This window comes from Macrotis lagotis, chromosome X (assembly GCF_037893015.1).
Source record: "Macrotis lagotis isolate mMagLag1 chromosome X, bilby.v1.9.chrom.fasta, whole genome shotgun sequence".
In the NCBI taxonomy this organism is placed as follows: Eukaryota; Metazoa; Chordata; class Mammalia; order Peramelemorphia; family Peramelidae; genus Macrotis; species Macrotis lagotis.
Genome location: NC_133666.1, coordinates 621644718 through 621661136, shown reverse-complemented (window position 1 = coordinate 621661136; position 16419 = coordinate 621644718). Strand labels below are relative to the sequence as shown.

General features: G+C 36.6%; 1 protein-coding gene across 12 annotated transcripts in view; it reads left to right on the top strand.

Annotated features, from left to right (window-relative positions):
* Positions 1-16419, top strand: part of SPATC1 (spermatogenesis and centriole associated 1) — a 139255-nt gene that overhangs the window by 82122 nt on the left and 40714 nt on the right. For 3 of the 12 annotated variants that reach the window (XM_074203128.1, XM_074203125.1, XM_074203135.1), the window contains exons 3-6: positions 13171-13977; positions 14199-14312; positions 14691-14786; positions 15233-15372. In XM_074203128.1, coding sequence (XP_074059229.1) covers positions 13171-13977; positions 14199-14312; positions 14691-14786; positions 15233-15372 — 1157 coding nt within the window. Of the gene's footprint in view, positions 1-13170; positions 13978-14198; positions 14313-14660; positions 14787-15232; positions 15373-16419 lie in introns of all 12 variants that reach the window. The other 9 variants (XM_074203126.1, XM_074203127.1, XM_074203133.1 and 6 more) reach the window with 9 other exon arrangements.

Here is a 16419-nt window from a genome sequence, read left to right as displayed (position 1 = left end):
CTTTCTGTTGGTTCTGCCTGTCTAAATTTTGACTAGAGTCATAATTTGATGGCTTTGGGGGTTTTGGGGGGAACAAGTTTCCAGGACTTCCTGCTTTCACACTACCATCTTGGCTCCACCCTCTTGTTAATCTCTTCTTAAATTTTCAAAATCTTTTAGACTTTTGCTGTGTATGTCCTCCAAATACCTCTAGGTAACAATAACACTTCTAGGTTCATATTCTAAAATATGGGTATACAACCTTTTAATTCTTTGGGGCTGCATTACCCAAAAAAAAACTTGTCAAGGGTAGTTTATAGAATTTAATATTTGTTTATGACTACAATGTAACCCATATTACCAATGAATATAACAATAAAATGTAATAATGTTACATGAATGGGCTTTGAGGGTCCATGCAACCCACAGATTGAGGGTTGGACACACATGTTCTAGGGTGATGACAATAATAACAATAATAATAATAATAATAATAAATAGATAACATGTATGTAGTAAGTACTATGTGCTTAGCACTGTGCTAAGCACTCAGCAATTATTATCTTATTTGATACTCACAATTCTGGAAATAGGAGCCATAATTCCAAGGAATCTGAATGAAGTACATTTCCTGACTAAGACATGTTGGAAAAAAGGGATGAACTCAGGATGCAAAATGTGACATTTTGGGGCTTATAAACAATGTAAAAAATTTTTTTGCTTGATTGTGCATATTTGTTTACAAAGGTAATTCTATTTTTTCAGTTGGAAAGTAGAGATGGGAATGACACAGTATATCAATTTCTGTTTTAAAACTGTCATAGTTATGGCTTTTGTTGTGTATTTTTGTTGTTGTTGTTGTTGCATGCCTACTCAATTGTTTTTTCTTTGTTGGTAAAAAGCTTTAGAAACATAAAATTTGGGCGGCTAGGTAGTGCAGTAGGTAAAGCACCAGCCGTGGAGTCAGGAGTACCTGGGCTCAAATCCGGCCTCAGGCACTTAATAATTACCTAGCTGTATGGCCTTGGGCAAGCCACTTAACCCTATTGCCTTGCAAAAAAAAAACCATAAAAAAAAGACATAAAATTTGGGACAGCTAGATGGCACAATGAGTAGAACATCAGCCCTGGATCTGACCTCCGACACTTTATAATTACCTTGCTGTGTGACCTTGGGCAAGTCACTTAACCCCATCACCTTGCAAAAAAGAAAAAAAGAATAATAAAACTTCCACTGAGGATTGCTTTTGCTATATCCCTAAAGTTTTGTTGTGTTGTCTCATTGTTATCATTTTCTTAGGTGAAATTACCTATTGTTTCTATTTGCTCTTTGAGTCACTATTCTTATAATTATGTTAGTCTCTAGTTCCTAATTCTTTCTTTATGTGCCATTAAAGTGAATGCAAATTTTATTACATTGTCATAGTTAAATGATATATTTAATATTTCTGCAGTTCTTTGTGAGGTTTTTAATGTCCTAAGATAGGGTCAATTTTTGTAAATATGCTAAGTACAGTTAAGAAATTTGCATATTTCTTTATATTACCATAATAATCATCAGAGATCTGTAATGTCTAACTTTTCTAGAATTCTATTCAAGTTCTCAACATCTTTCTTCTTTTTTATTTTATTTTGTCTAAACTAAAAGAGGTATATCACAGTTACTATTTCTCCATGTAAACCAATTAACTTTTCCTTTAAGTTTTTAGACACTGTCATTGGATGTCTGTGTATTAAGAATTGATGTTAATTGTCTACTTTGCCTTTTAGCATAATGTGGTTTCCCTGTTTATTTCTCTTAATCATTTCTATTTTTGCCTTCCCTGAGATCATGATTACTGCTTCCACATTTTTTAGATTACCCCAAGTATAATAAATTCTGCTCAAAGTGCTTATTTCAACTTTTTGTTAATAATTGTTCAAATTTTCTAATTCATTCTGCTGTTCAGTTTTATAGATGAATTCATCTCATTCGTGTTGATGGTAATGATTGTTAATTGTGTATTTTCCTCCATTCCATTATCTTACTTTTTTTCCTCACTTGTACTTTCCCTATTGCAATCTTTACAAAAAAAAGAAGACAATGAAAGAGAAAGCATATTTTCAATACTAAAGTTACCTGCTTGTGACTCAACTGCCCTTCTTTTCTCTTTGTCCCCTAATCACATTTATAGACTTTTTCTTTTAATCCCTCTTCAAAATGTTGTTTCACATCCAAAGTTTAATAAGTTTTATTTATTAACCAATCCCTCTTTTGTTCTTTCTTTTCCTCTTAAGTTTCTCTTCCTCCTTTTCAATCTCATCTGTTTCATTATTGAGTTTATTATGTTTCTACACTGGACTCATTGTGTGTGTTGAAAGGGAGGGGTGGTGTTAACCTCTCCTTTGTCCATATCAGATGAAAATCAGATTCCACAAACTTTCTTCTTTTTCTTTCTTGATCTTTTTCTCATTGAAACAAATTGTGTGAAAGAGTATTTCTTCCCTATGGTATTGATTTTCCCTTCATTTTCTTTCTTCACTTAAGATGCTCAAAAAAGAATAAAATCAAAACTGTTTCGTCTGTTAGTGTATGAATGTTAAAATCAGGGTCTGAGGGTACACTTTCTACTACTCATTAAACTATAGACACTTCCCCATCATATAGACTCTCCCAGTTGTTTTGCTGAATTTACCTTATTTAGACTTATTTTGATGCTTCAGTTAATATTTCAGATATTCTATTCAACTCTGGTCTTTTCATCAGAGATGTTTTCAACCACCTCTATTTCATTGAAAATCCATTTCTCCCCTAAGGATTATACATAATTATTTGTTGAGCAAATCATTCTTGATTGCAAGCCTTTATCTTTTTTTATTTTTGATTCAATTTTATTCCATTTTTAGTTCCAACTTCTATCTCTCCTATCTCTCCTTATTCTATCCATTGCAAAGGCAAAATAAATAAATAAATAAAAACCCACTACAAATATTTTGCATTAGCCATGTTCAAAAAAAAAGGGCAAGAAATAGAGGAAAATATTACACTTTGAATCTTGGTTCTCTTTCCAGATATTATATCATCATGAATCCTCTGAAATTGTAAATGGTCATTGTGTTGATCAGATTTGCCAAGTCTGTTAAAGTTGATCATCTTTATATTATTACTGTTAAACTATATATTTTTGTAAATATAGGCCCTTTTCCTCTTTCTTTGATTTCTTTAAGGTATAATTCTTGTAGTGATATTGCTGGGCCAAAGGGTGTGTGTGTGTGTGTGTGTGTGTGTGTATGCATATGCATATGCATATGCACGGGTTAATAACCCTTTAGAATAGTTCCAAATTGCTTTCTAGAATGGTTAGACTTGTCCACAGCTTGAACAATTTCTCTCCATTTTGAAAGATGAAGTAATCATTAAGGCAAATCAAGAAGTTATTAGCCTTATTCCTCATGAATATAATCTTTGCGATATATTTCTGTAATATCTTTACTAATATTTTAGTAAAACTTTTCTCATATTAGTGAAATTGGTCTGTAGTTCTCTTTTTCTATTTATTTTTAAGAATCAAAACCACATTTGTATCATAGAAGGAATTCAGTGGAATTCCTTCCTTAGTTATTTTTTCAGATAACTTATGGCTTCATTGTACTTAAATTCTTTCATTTTGACTTCTTGAAGTATTTTTTCCTTGATCCGTGAATTCTAGATTTTGACTATAATATTCAGGACAGTTTTCATTTTGGTGTGTCAGGAGATGATCAGTGGATTTTTTCAATTTCTATTTTGCTCATTGACTAAAATATTTGGATAGTTTTTCTTTATAATTGATTGAAATGTGCTATCCAGGCCCTTTTTTTCAGCAGTAAAGTATTTAATTAAGGCAGAATGGAAAGATAACTGCTATAGAAAAATGAATGGGCAATACAATCATTCTCACTTCCCTCTTTCTCCATATAAAAGGTGAGTAAAGCATCACAAAACTTCTAAACTGGTCTTGCTATTTCTCATGCAGTCTATCACCATGTCTTTGCACTGGCTATACAAAAATTCCTAAAAAGGCACTCCTCATTTCTGCATCTTTTTTCATTTTTATCAGTTGAGACTTTTTTTTGTCAAGACCAAACTCTGACTTCACTTCCATATTTCAGTGGAATGATGGGCAGCTCCTGTGACATCAATTTGTATTGTGAGGACCTGCTGCGAGCCTTCCCTTCTACTGGAATCTGATTTAAACAAAGTGTTATCAGGTATCAGGCTTATCTTTATTATGCAACTACAGAGTGTTGAGCTTTTCAAGAGACCTTGCTACAAAATTTCAAACCCATTAATCAGAAGTTCTTAACCTTTGGCAATCTGATAGAGTCTATGGGCCCCTTCCCCAAAGGGTCTGTAATCTTTTTAAGTGAATAAAATAAAATACCTAGAGTTTCAAAGGAAGTAATTATATTAGAAATAGTTATCAAAATATTTTTCAAAAGAAGTTAACGGACTGCAGGTTAAAAACTGTTAGCTTAGGGATATGATTTCTCTTTCATCACATTCAACTTAGATCAATGTATACCATGGAAACAATGGAGAGACTAGCAGACTGGGGGGGGGGGGAGCGAGATTGGGGGGGGGAGAAATTGGGGGGGAGAAATTGTAAAATTCAAAATAAATAAATAAAATTTTTTTAAAAGATTATATTTGGAAAAAACTGATGAAGCTACTACTGCTACTAATTGTCCTAAGGGGAATCATGGCTTTCAACTCCCTTCACACTTTATTTCCTTTAGTTTCAGCCAACCACAGCAATACTTAAATAAACTATTTTGTCCCTGAAAGTCCTTCTGGGTTAGAGTTGGTCTTTACATGAATTCTTTCATGTTCCACCTGAACCTTTAACTGTCTATATTTTCCCCCAGCAACACATAGTATTATTAACAAATCAATGACTTTTCCTTACAATTTTGTTAATCCCTCAATTTTTCAGGATTTTTATTTTGTTTTTTGTTTTATTCAATTTTCCAATTTTCCCCCAATCTCAATTCCCTCCCCCTACCCCCCTCACAGAGGGCAGTCTGTTAGTCTTTACAGTGTTTTCCATACTATTCCATGTTATTTAGTTTCCATTGATCTAAGTTGAATATGTTGAGAGAGAAATCATATCCTTAAGGAAAAAATAAAATGTAAGAGATAGCAAAATTACATAAGAAGATACCTTTTTTTTTTAAATTAAAGGTAATAGTCTTTGGTCTTTGTTCAAACTCCACAATTCCCTCTTTGGATAGAGATGGTATTGTCCATTGCAAATACCCCAAAATTGTCCCTCATTATGGCACTGATGAAATGAGTAAGTCCATCAAGATTGATCATCAACTCTATGTTGTTGTTAGGGTGTACAATTTTCTACTGGTTCTGCTCATCTCATTCAGCATCAGTTCAAGCAAATCCCTCCAGGCTTCTCTGAATTTCCATTCTTCCTGGTTTTTAATAGTACAATAGTGTTCCATGGCATACATATACCACAGTTTGTTCAGCTGTTCCCCAATTGATGGACATTCACTCAATTTCCAATTCTTTGCCATCACAAACAGGGATGCTATGAATGTTTTTGCACAAGTGATGTTTTTACCTTTTTTCTTGATCTCTTTAGGGTATAGACCCAGTAAATATTCATCCATTTCACTTAGATTTTCAAATTTTTTGGCATACAGTTGGGCAAAATAATTCCAAATTGTTACTTTAATTTACTCCTCATTGGTAGTGAGTTCACCTTTTTTTCATTTATGATACTAGCAATTTGGTTTTTTACTTTTTTTAATCAAATTAACCAGAGGTTTATCAATTTAATTGATTTTTTTATAAAACCAACTCTTGGTTTTATTAGTTCAATAATTTTCTTGCTTTCAATTTTATTAATTTCTCCTTTAATTTTTAGAATTTCTAATTTGGTATTTAGTTGGGAGTTTTTAATTTGTTCTTTCTCTAATTTTCTTTAGTTGAATGTTTAGTTCATTGATTTCCTCTTTCTCCAATTTATTCATGTAAACATTTAAAGATATAATATATCCCCTGACAATTGACTTGACTGTATCCCATTAATTTTAGTATGTTGTCTCATTATTGCCCTTATCTAGAATGAAATCATTAATTCTTTCTATAATTTGTTATTTGATCCACTCATTCTTTAAAATGAGGTTATTTAGTTTCCAATTAGGCATATCTCTCCCTGACCCATTATTGCATGTAATTTTTATTGCATTATGATCTGACAAGGATGTATTCACTATTTCTGTCTTTCTGTATTTGATTATTAAGTTTTATGCCCTAGTACATGGTCAATTTCTGTGTAAGTGCCATGTACTGCAGGAAAAGAAAATATATTCCTTTCTATCCCCATTCAACTTTCTCCAAAAGTCTATCATGTATAGGTTTTCTAACATTCTATTTTTACCTCCTTAACTTCCTTCTTGTTTGTTTTATGGTTAGATTTATCTAAATCTGAGAGCAGGAGATAGAGGTCTCCTACCAGTAGAGTTTTGCTGTACATGTCTTCCTTGTAACTCATTCAACTTCTCAAGAATTTGGATGCTATACCACTTGGTGCATACATATTAATATTGAAATTGCTTCATTGTCTTTGATACATATCAGAGTCATGGATAAGTCATGTGTGTCCATTACTTCTGGCTAAATGTATTCTGTCTAATAAAGTTACAATTCTTGAGAGTCATGAGAATCTTTCTTCCTGGTGGGGATATAGCCAGCTTCATGTTATAGCAGTTTTTTTCCTTTACCTTTTTTTTAACCTTTTCATGTGTCTCTTGAGTCTCTTTTTTGAAGTTCAAAATTTTCTATTTAGCTCTGTACTTTTCATCAGGAAAAGTTGGAAGTCTCCAGCTTTCATTTAATTTCCATCTTTTCCCCTGGAAGAGAAGGCACAGTTTTGCCAGCCAGTGAATTCTTGACTGCATTCCAAGCTCCCTTGCTCTTCAGAATATCGAATTCCAGGCTCTTTGATTCCTTAATGTTGATGCAGCCAGGTCTTGTATAATCCTTACTGTGGCTCCTTGGTATTTAAATTGTTTCCTTCTGGTTGCTTACAGGATTTTCTCTTTTATCTCTTGGTTCTGAAATCTGGCCACAATATTCCTTGGTGTTTTCATTTTGAGATCCCTTTCCAGAAGGGATTGATGTATTCTTTAAATAAGTGTTTTGCCCTCTAGTCCATGATATCAGGGCAGTTTTCCATCAGTAAATCCTGTAATATTGAGTCCAGGCTCTTTTTCCTCTTCAATGTTTTCAGGAAGTCCAATGATTCTTAAGTTGTCTCTCTTGGATTTATTCTGGAGGTCAGTGGTTTTGTCGATGAGGTTTTCCTCTATTTTTTCAATTTTTTGGTTTTGTTTAATAGATTCTTGTTGTCTCATGAAATCATTAGTTTACACACATTCCAATCTTTTTTTTGTAGAGAAGAATTTTCTTCATTTACCTTTTTCAACTCCTTTTCCAATTGGCCAATTCTGTTTTTGAAGGAGTTTTCCATTTGCCCAATTGAGGTTTTAAGAGATTTTTTTTTTGCATTTGTCCAATTGAGATTTTGAGAGAATTATTTTATTTTGTATTTGTCCAATTGTGTTTTTCAAGGCTTCTTCATTTACCTTTTTCAACTCCTTTTCCAATTGGCCAATTCTGTTTTTGAAGGAGTTTTCCATTTGCCCAATTGAGGTTTTAAGAGATTTTTTTTGCATTTGTCCAATTGAGATTTTGAGAGAATTATTTTATTTTGTATTTGTCCAATTGTATTTTTCAAGGATGTATTTTCTTGCTGTGAGATCTTAATTTTCTCTTGCAAGATATTAATTTTCTTTTGAGTTTCTTTTCCCAATTTTTCCAATTGATTTTTAAACTCCTTCCTGATTTCTTCTAGGAACTCTTTCCTGGGCTGGAGACCAATTCATATTCTCCTCAGAAGTTCTAGATCTCTCTGGGTTAGGATCCTTGCCTTAAAAGTAGCTTTCAATGGGCACCCCTTTTCAATGGGCACCCCTTCTCAATGGCCTTTCTTCATTTTCCTAAGATCTTGTGGGAGGGGCTGATTCACAGACCTTTGGAGTTGAAAATTCTAGAAGCTTTGCTCACTGGGTTTAGTAACTCCAAATGGGCCGGCCAGTAGGAGGTGCTGATTACTTTCTCTGTAGTGTCTGTGACCTTGATTTAAAGCCCATTCTCTAGTCCTGAAAGGGTTGGGGGGGGGGGGTTGCAGCTGGATACTGGTTATCCTTGAACATTGTGGGCTAGGCCCTGGGGCTGGATATCCTACTGAGGAGCTCTGCTGTCCAAGCCTGATCTTGGGGGTTAGGAGGAGGGGGGCTGTTACTGTGTTTGTTCTGGGAAGAGGACTCTGCTGAAAGTATGGGGCTCATGGTACCGAGCCAAGCAGATCAATGTTCAGCTGTACTCTACTGCCCTCCAGCCCTGCTGGAGCTCCCCAGACCACCGCTCCCACAGCCAAAGCCTCCATGGCTGGTTTTACCCTGTCACTCCTGGCTGGCTTTCTGCTCTCTGCCCCAGCTGGCCCATGCTCCCCTGAGACAAACCTTGTTGAGAGATATCCTTCTCTTAGCTTTTTCTGGGTTTTGTCAATCAAATTTCTAAGAGGTTTCTTTCATATTATTTCTGAGGGAAAGCCAGGAGACCTTAGTACAGTGTCTGGCTTCTCTCTGCCATCTTGACCCAAAGTCCAGGATTTCTATTTTGATACTTAGTTATGGATTTTTTATTTGTTGTTTTCTAGATTTTACATGTCCAATTCATTGATCTGTGCTTTTTATCTTTTAACAATAAAATCTTTAGAGGGATAAATTTTCCTCTAAAATTTGCTTTGGCTATATCCTTAAAGTTTTAGATTTGGTGTCATTGTTGTTCATTCCTTTCAGTCATGTCCAACTCTTCACGATTCCATGTGAGTTTTTCTTGGCAAAGATATTGGAGTGGCTATTTCCTTTTCCAGTTTATTTTACAGACAAGGAAACTGAGGAAAACCAGGTTAAGTGACTTGCTCAGAGCAGAAGCTAATAAATGTCTTTGAAGTCAGATTTGAACTAAGGAAGATGAGTCTTCCTGACTCCAGGTCTGGCACTCTATATACTGTGCCACTTACCTGCCAAAGAATTAGTATGTTGTCTCATTGTAATTTTCTTTGATGAAATTCTCTATTTCTTTGATTCATCCTTTGGTTCGCCAATTCTTTAGAATTGCATTGTTTAGTGTCTAGCTTTTACTCCCCTTCAAAGGCCTTTAAATTATTATAATGTTTATTTCATTATGATCAGTAAAGAATTGTGTTTAATATTTCTGCTTTTCTGCATTTGTCTGTGAGATAGTTATACTTCAATACATGGTCAATTTTTATAAAAATGTTAATACACAACTGAGTTATATGTATACTCATTTCTTTTTCTTTCATTAATCACCAGAGAACTCTAATATATACAGTCTTTCTAAAATTTTATTCTGGACCATATTTTCTTTTCTTATTTATCCTTTTGTTAAATTTTTCTGATAGGGAACACACTAAGATTCCTAACTATTATGGTGTTACTATATAACCTCCCTCTTACTACTTTTTTCTCCTCTCCCTAGTCCCACTTGTTTCCTTGTTGAATTTATTATTTTCTCTTTTTTTGTCTACTCATTTTTTTAAAAAATTAATTTTTCCAACTGAATGCAATAGTAGTTTTTGACCAATCATTTTTTTCCAAGATTTTGAGTTTTACAATTTTTTCCCTCCCTTTCCTCCCCCTAACAGAGAGCAATTTTATACTCTATCACCATGATAAATATAGATCATTGAACATATGAGAGAAGAATTAGATACAAATGAGGGAAAGCATTAGAGAGGAGGTGGGTAAAAGAGACATAATACATAAGACAACTTTTAACAATTGTAGATAATAAGCATTAGTCTTCATTTAAACTCCATAGTTACTTCTCTGATATGGATGGATTTTCCATCACAAGTCTTTTAAACTTGTCTCTGACCACTGTGCTGCTGAAATGAAAAGTCCATCATGGTTGATCTTGACCCCATGTTGCTGTCAAAGTATACAATGTTCTTTTGGTTCCGCTCACTTCACTCAGCATCAATTCATGCGAGTCTTTCTAGGTTTCTCTGAAATCCCATCCCTCTTGATTTCATATAGAACAATAGTGCTGGGCAGCTAGGTGGTGCAGTGGATAGAGCATCAGCCCTGGAGTCAGCAGTACTTGAGTTCAAATCCAGCCTTAGACTGTGTGGCCTTGGGCAAGTCAATTAAGCCTATTGCCTTGCAAAAAAAAACAAAAAAAAATAGTGGTCTTAACTCTTGGATCTCATTGAAATTTTCCTGGATGTCTTTAAGGGAATTGGCTAGGATACAGAGAATTTCAGAGGAATGATCTATTTTTTGTAGAAAGAGGGACACTTAGAAAACTTTGTCTAGACTCCATTGGATAGCCATATACACTGAGGGAAACAAGGAAGAGTTTTTACCCAGGACAGTTGGTTTCTCAACTGAAGATGAGAAAGTGACTCCCAGTTGACTTCAACTAGGTGTGGGAGAGCTACAGGGACTCAGTTTTCCTAAAACAAAAATAATTTTTGATCTCACTAGCACATGTGGGATGAGACTGTATAAAATTATACCACATTATTTGTTTTTGAGATTCTTTCCTGAACAGTACTGGGGAAGTAAGTAAAAGGCAATATTTGTGGCTCACACCCCAGAGAACTGTTTGGATTGGAAGTATGGATATGCATTCAAAACACATATTTCAGTTTGCCAAAAATGGCAGGTTTTTCATACTGGGGAAGAGTATCACAAGGACCTGCTACTAAGCTAAGTTCTTATGAATGCCACTGACACAGTGCCCTATTTTAAGAGGTAAGGAAATATTCATTAGGAAGATCCATGATAACATGTGATAGTGTAGCAGGAGAACTCTGAGCACAGAGAAAGATTGTAATCTTTTTGTATTGTAAACAAATCTTGTAATTTTTTCCAAATTTAAAGTGTTTCTCCCTTCTGTACTGGTTTTAGTAAACCCCATTTAGCAGTAAGCCTGGCATCAGGCACATCCTATATATCCCTAGTTCTTTAATCCCAAACCACTGTGGATTTAACAGTAGTTGAGCATGTACCTTCACCCTTGGGGGGGGGGGGGCAGGGCAGTAGATGTTCCCTTATACCAAGTGTTAATTAAGCACAGTTCTTGGAGTTTGCTATAGACTCTACCTCATATCAGGTATTAACCACTCCTACCCCAGGTACTAACCACTCCTTAAACGTTACCCCCATTCCTTCCATCACAAAAGTGTATATAAAAAGGATTGGACCCTCTGGTCTTCCCTTTTCTCTCTACATGATTCAGACTGGGAAGCAGGCTGCCCTCTATACTTCTGTGAAGTCTTCTCTACAAGGCCATATCTCTTTTTTAATTTTTTGCAAGGCAAATGGGGTTAAGTGGTTTGCCCAAGGCCATACAGCTAGGTAATTATTAAGTGTCTGAGGTCAGATTTGAACTCAGGTACTCCTGACTCCAGGGCCGGTGCTCTATTCACTGCACCACCTAGCCTCCCCAAAGCCATATCTCTTAAAGAATTTTTAACCCTCAATAAGATGCTAAACTGACTAGCTTTCTGTATCATTTGTTTATTGTTTGTTGTTACTTTTAATATATTTTTCTTTTTTTTCACCCTTGCATTCCTTTATCAGCTGGTTCTGTGAATTCTTCACTAAATAAACCCAACCAGCAACAACAGAAATGACTTAGAGAGACTTTGTAGAATTTTATGATTTATTCTAGACTGTTAACCTCAGGATGAGGAGGTACCTTCAAAAAGACACCCAGAAAAAAAAGACACCCCGATGAACAGTGCCTCAGCTACTCTCTCCTCTCGATTGAATCTCTTCATTTGACTTCTATCAGAGTGATGGTGTCCATTGTCATAAAAGGAGAAGTCTTTGATTCTCTCACTAAAATGTGACTCTGAATGTGGGCCACTGTGTTGTCATCTGTTCATTTTAGATTAAGGAAGTTGGAGACTACAACTTTGTTATTTTCAGAAGGTAAAAGAGTAGCCAGTTGGGAGTCTAGGATTTCAAAACCCTAAGAGTCAAGACCCTGCTTAGTTTGGCAGCCACCAGACTCAATAATCCAAGGCAAGAGGAGCTCAAAGTGGCCATCAGGTTTCAATTCAGTAGTTGCTGAGAGGAGACTCATAATCATACTGAAGTGATGGCACACTTTTGGCTACAAAGTTGGGGGAATCATGTACTAAATAGAATTACATTAATTCTGAGGTCACTCCCCCTGGTGTATAATACTATGGGAAAGTATTGCTTTTTTGAAATCTTCAAAAAATGTTCACCTTCCAAGCAGAGTCAAAACCATAGGGTGATACTATGAATCATGAAATAGTAAAGTACTCTATAGGAAAAAAGAATGTATTAGAATATCAAAAGATTATTCCACTAACAATCTCATGTGCAATGGTGACAAGCTATTTGAATACTTTATATATTGTTTATACTTGTAACTTCTTCATTCCATTCACTTGAGTTCAAAAAACATTGTTTCATTTAGATTCATAACATTGTAGATTTAGGAATCTGAAACCTTTGCAAAATTAAGTCACTTGTCCAAAGTCACATAATAGCAAAGATCTGAACCCAGTCCAGAACTTGATTATACCACTCTGCTCCTCTAATTTTAGTATTTTTTATGTACAAAAAATAATAGCCATGTTATTGTTCAGATGTGTCTAATACTTTGTGCCACTATTTAGGGGTAATTTGGCAAAGATAGTGAAGTAGTTTGCCATTTCCTTCTCCAGCTCATTTTACAGATGAGGAAACTGAGACCAAAAGGGTTAAATGACTAGGGTCACATAGCTAGTAAGTGTAGAGACCACATTTGAATTCAGGAAGTCTTCCTGACTCCAGATCTTACACTCTATCTACTTTGCCCATATACCGATGATGCATAACAAATTTTATTTTTCAAAAAAGAATATAGTTGAGGTATTCAAGGACTGAGGATAAAGTTTGGCTAATCTCACCATAGGTAGTAGGAAGAAGTCACTCTAGATTAAAAAGGAGGCAACCTTTGGAATTTCATCAGATCCCAACCCCTGCCCAGGAATCTTGAGTTCTAGTCACTAGCTTCTTTTTTGTTTCTCCTCAGGTGTCAATTCACCTTCAGCCCAAGTATCAACAAATGGTCCTGATTTGGGCGATTTAGGCATCCTATCCTCATTGGCTGGAATTCTGAGTAACCCACAACCCAACCTTTTGAACAGCCCTTCTACCAGTCCTACGCCCAGCCCTTTGACTGGTCCTTTGCCTTATCCCCTAAATAGTACAATACCTGGTTCTGTGACTGTTCTTACAAACTATCCACTGTTAACCTTCTTAACTGGCAACCTGAATAATCAATTGACTAGTCCCAAAGCTACATCTCCAAATGGCACACTGGTCAATCCTTTGCCTAGTTACATGGCTGCCCCTTCTAGCTACCCAGCAATGGGTTCTGAAACTGCCCCCATGCAGGCCTCTACTTTTGACAGCATAGAGACAGGGCCTCTATCTGGCTGTAGTACCAGCCCACTAACAGTTCGTCCTTTGACTGACCCCACAAACAACCCTCTTACTAGGCCCAGTTCCCCAGCCTTGTCTGTAAGCAGTCCTCAAACATGCTCAATACCAGCTTCAAAGACCATCCCTCCCACCAGGAAACTGTCCTTCTTACTGCCAACCTCTCCCAGTACTCCCATGACGGCCCCTCCAATCACTTCCATGTCAAGTGCATTAACAGGCTCTCTAAGTAGTCCTCCAGGCAATTTGTTGCCCTCCTCTATGGTAAACAACAAGCTACTAACTGACTGCAGTCGACCTCAATCCCCTTTGGATGCATCATGTCAAAGATCCTCTAGCCCTGCAACCTCAGCCAACATTCCTGCTTCCTCTACCAGGATCTCCAAAGGTAACAGAGGTAAGGCAGGGGAGGTGCCAGGGAAGGGAGGGCAGGAGTTGGGAGACAAGAAGTCATGGGAATGGATTGCTTTAGCACTGAAGTAACATACTCTGTTTTCTGATCCCACCACTAATTCTGACCTTATTCCTTACCCTAATCATTATCATTATTCTGACACATCTCTAAATCCCACCTTACTTCATTATTCTGCTTTTCTCTACCTTCTCTGTGCTTACCAGTCATAATTTCCACTGATGGTAACAAAATAACAATGGACTGGGAACAATCTTCAGATGAGGAGTCTTCCAACATGCCCTTTGTGGACCACCCAATGCAAACTTCTACTCCCCTTGGTACTATAATTGTTAGAACCCCCCTCACAACCTTCTGTGGAATGCCAGAAACTTTGGCACAGGTCAAAACCTCTATTCCAGTTGTGCCTTCAATTTTAACCAGTGTTCCTCAAACATCTACCCTTCAAGCTACTGTTTCTAACTCTTGTATGCAACCTGTAATAGCTACCAACTCTCTTCACCCAGGTGTACACACACACTCACTTTCCACTATCAATGCAACTATTCACCAAGAGACATTTAATACCACCCAGCACAATAATCCACAATCTTCCATTGGACATACTACCCTCACAACAAGCACTTCCCCTTCTCCTCCACTTCCCATCCCTGCTACACATTTCTTAGCCTCCTTTTCATCTACCAATAATACCCAAGGGGTCCATCCCTCAGAACCTTCAAACAAGAACCTTCAGGAGATGGAGAGGAAGATGGCCCACCAGAATAGCAGTAAATTCAACGACACTACCAGAGGTCAGTGTTACACTATTACCCCCACCCTGGCCTTCTTCCCAGATCATTTCCAAGATGCACATGATATAAATTCTCAACAAATCTCTCTCTCTCTCTCTCTCTCTCTCTCTCTCTCTCTCTCTCTCTCTCTCTCTCTCTCTCTCTTCCTCCCCCCTCTCCTTCTCTTTCATTTTCTCTTCCTCCTCCTCTTCTTCCTCCTTCTTTTCTTCTCACTTTCATATAGAAATTCATATTTTTACCATGAACCATTCCTTTTCCCCCAGTGCCTTCAGAGACACTACTTTTTCACTTTATTAAACTTTTCACCTCTCTCTCTCCCTATTAATCACTGATCCTCTACCATTATTCCCTTATCCCCCCCCCCAACTCTTCCCCTGTTTTGTCTGCTTCTCTCCTCCTCTTCTGGCAGTCTTCCTCTTCTGACATGGCCTCTTCCTTCTCCTCAGACCCTAAACAGCTGACATGGGAGCGTCTGGTTGGGGAGATTGCCTTCCAACTTGACCGTCGAATACTCTCCAGTATCTTTCCTGAGAGAGTACGTCTCTATGGTTTCACCATCTCCAACATCTCTGAGAAAATTATTCAGGTCTGACCACAACCACAACCTCAATCCTTGATCTCTGACACCCCCCACCCCCCTAAGTTTCATCAACTCCTACATCCCAGAAATTGGCTCCTTAATTCCCCCTAACCTCTCAGTAGGAGGTAAAAGCCAGAGCTAACCAAGAATCTATTATGTCCTAGACATGAGCCAGTGTAATCCCACTGCTGGATATGGACTAGCTGTTTGTGGTACCTACTGAGGGCTACAAAATTTCAGACAGATTATAGGCAATTTAACACAAGACAAGATGACAATAGTGATTAGGCAGACTGGACTTGGTGACTTGGAAGTCATCATCAGGGCAAGGGAAAAGAATCATTATATGAAGTTCAAGATAGTACCAGGAAGATTCCAGGGAAGCATTAGGAGGTGTAATCAAACAATTAGTGAACATAAAACTCTTCACTGGATCCAGGAGAGTTCAATAGTCATCATTGTTCTAAGCATATCTACTGTCTTCTAAACTGAAATGGCTCAGATCTGGTGCTCAGCCCCATACTCATTTTTATTTGTTACTGATAAGACTTACATGCTGGCAGTATCCTCTTGTAGGATTGCTATACAAGAAGAAAGGTGGGAATATGGATATCCAAGGAACAGGTTCTGAAACATCCTGCCACTTTTTCTTCATAATACCTTGAAAATAGATCAGGGGCCCTACTTGCAGGAATTTTGATACCCCCAGATCTTTTTGGTCCCAGATTAGTTTATTATTTCTTTTTTTTCCTCTTTTACTTCAGAGACTGGTATATCTCTAATTTTTTTGTAATCATCACTAACTTGTTGAAAGGAAAAAGCAGAATTTTTATAAATTAAAACATTAAAGAAATATAACCATCCTCTTTTCTTTGGCCCACTGTGGATCAAGTTCATTGCCAATTTACTCTCTGACAGTCTCTTCCTAAGGTACATAAATAATATAGCAGACAAATAAATGGGAAACTACAGTTATCAAAGTATTATAGAAGAGCTGTTCTTATCATCACATTATAAATAAAAATAATTTTCTTTCTTGATTCTCTGATTCAA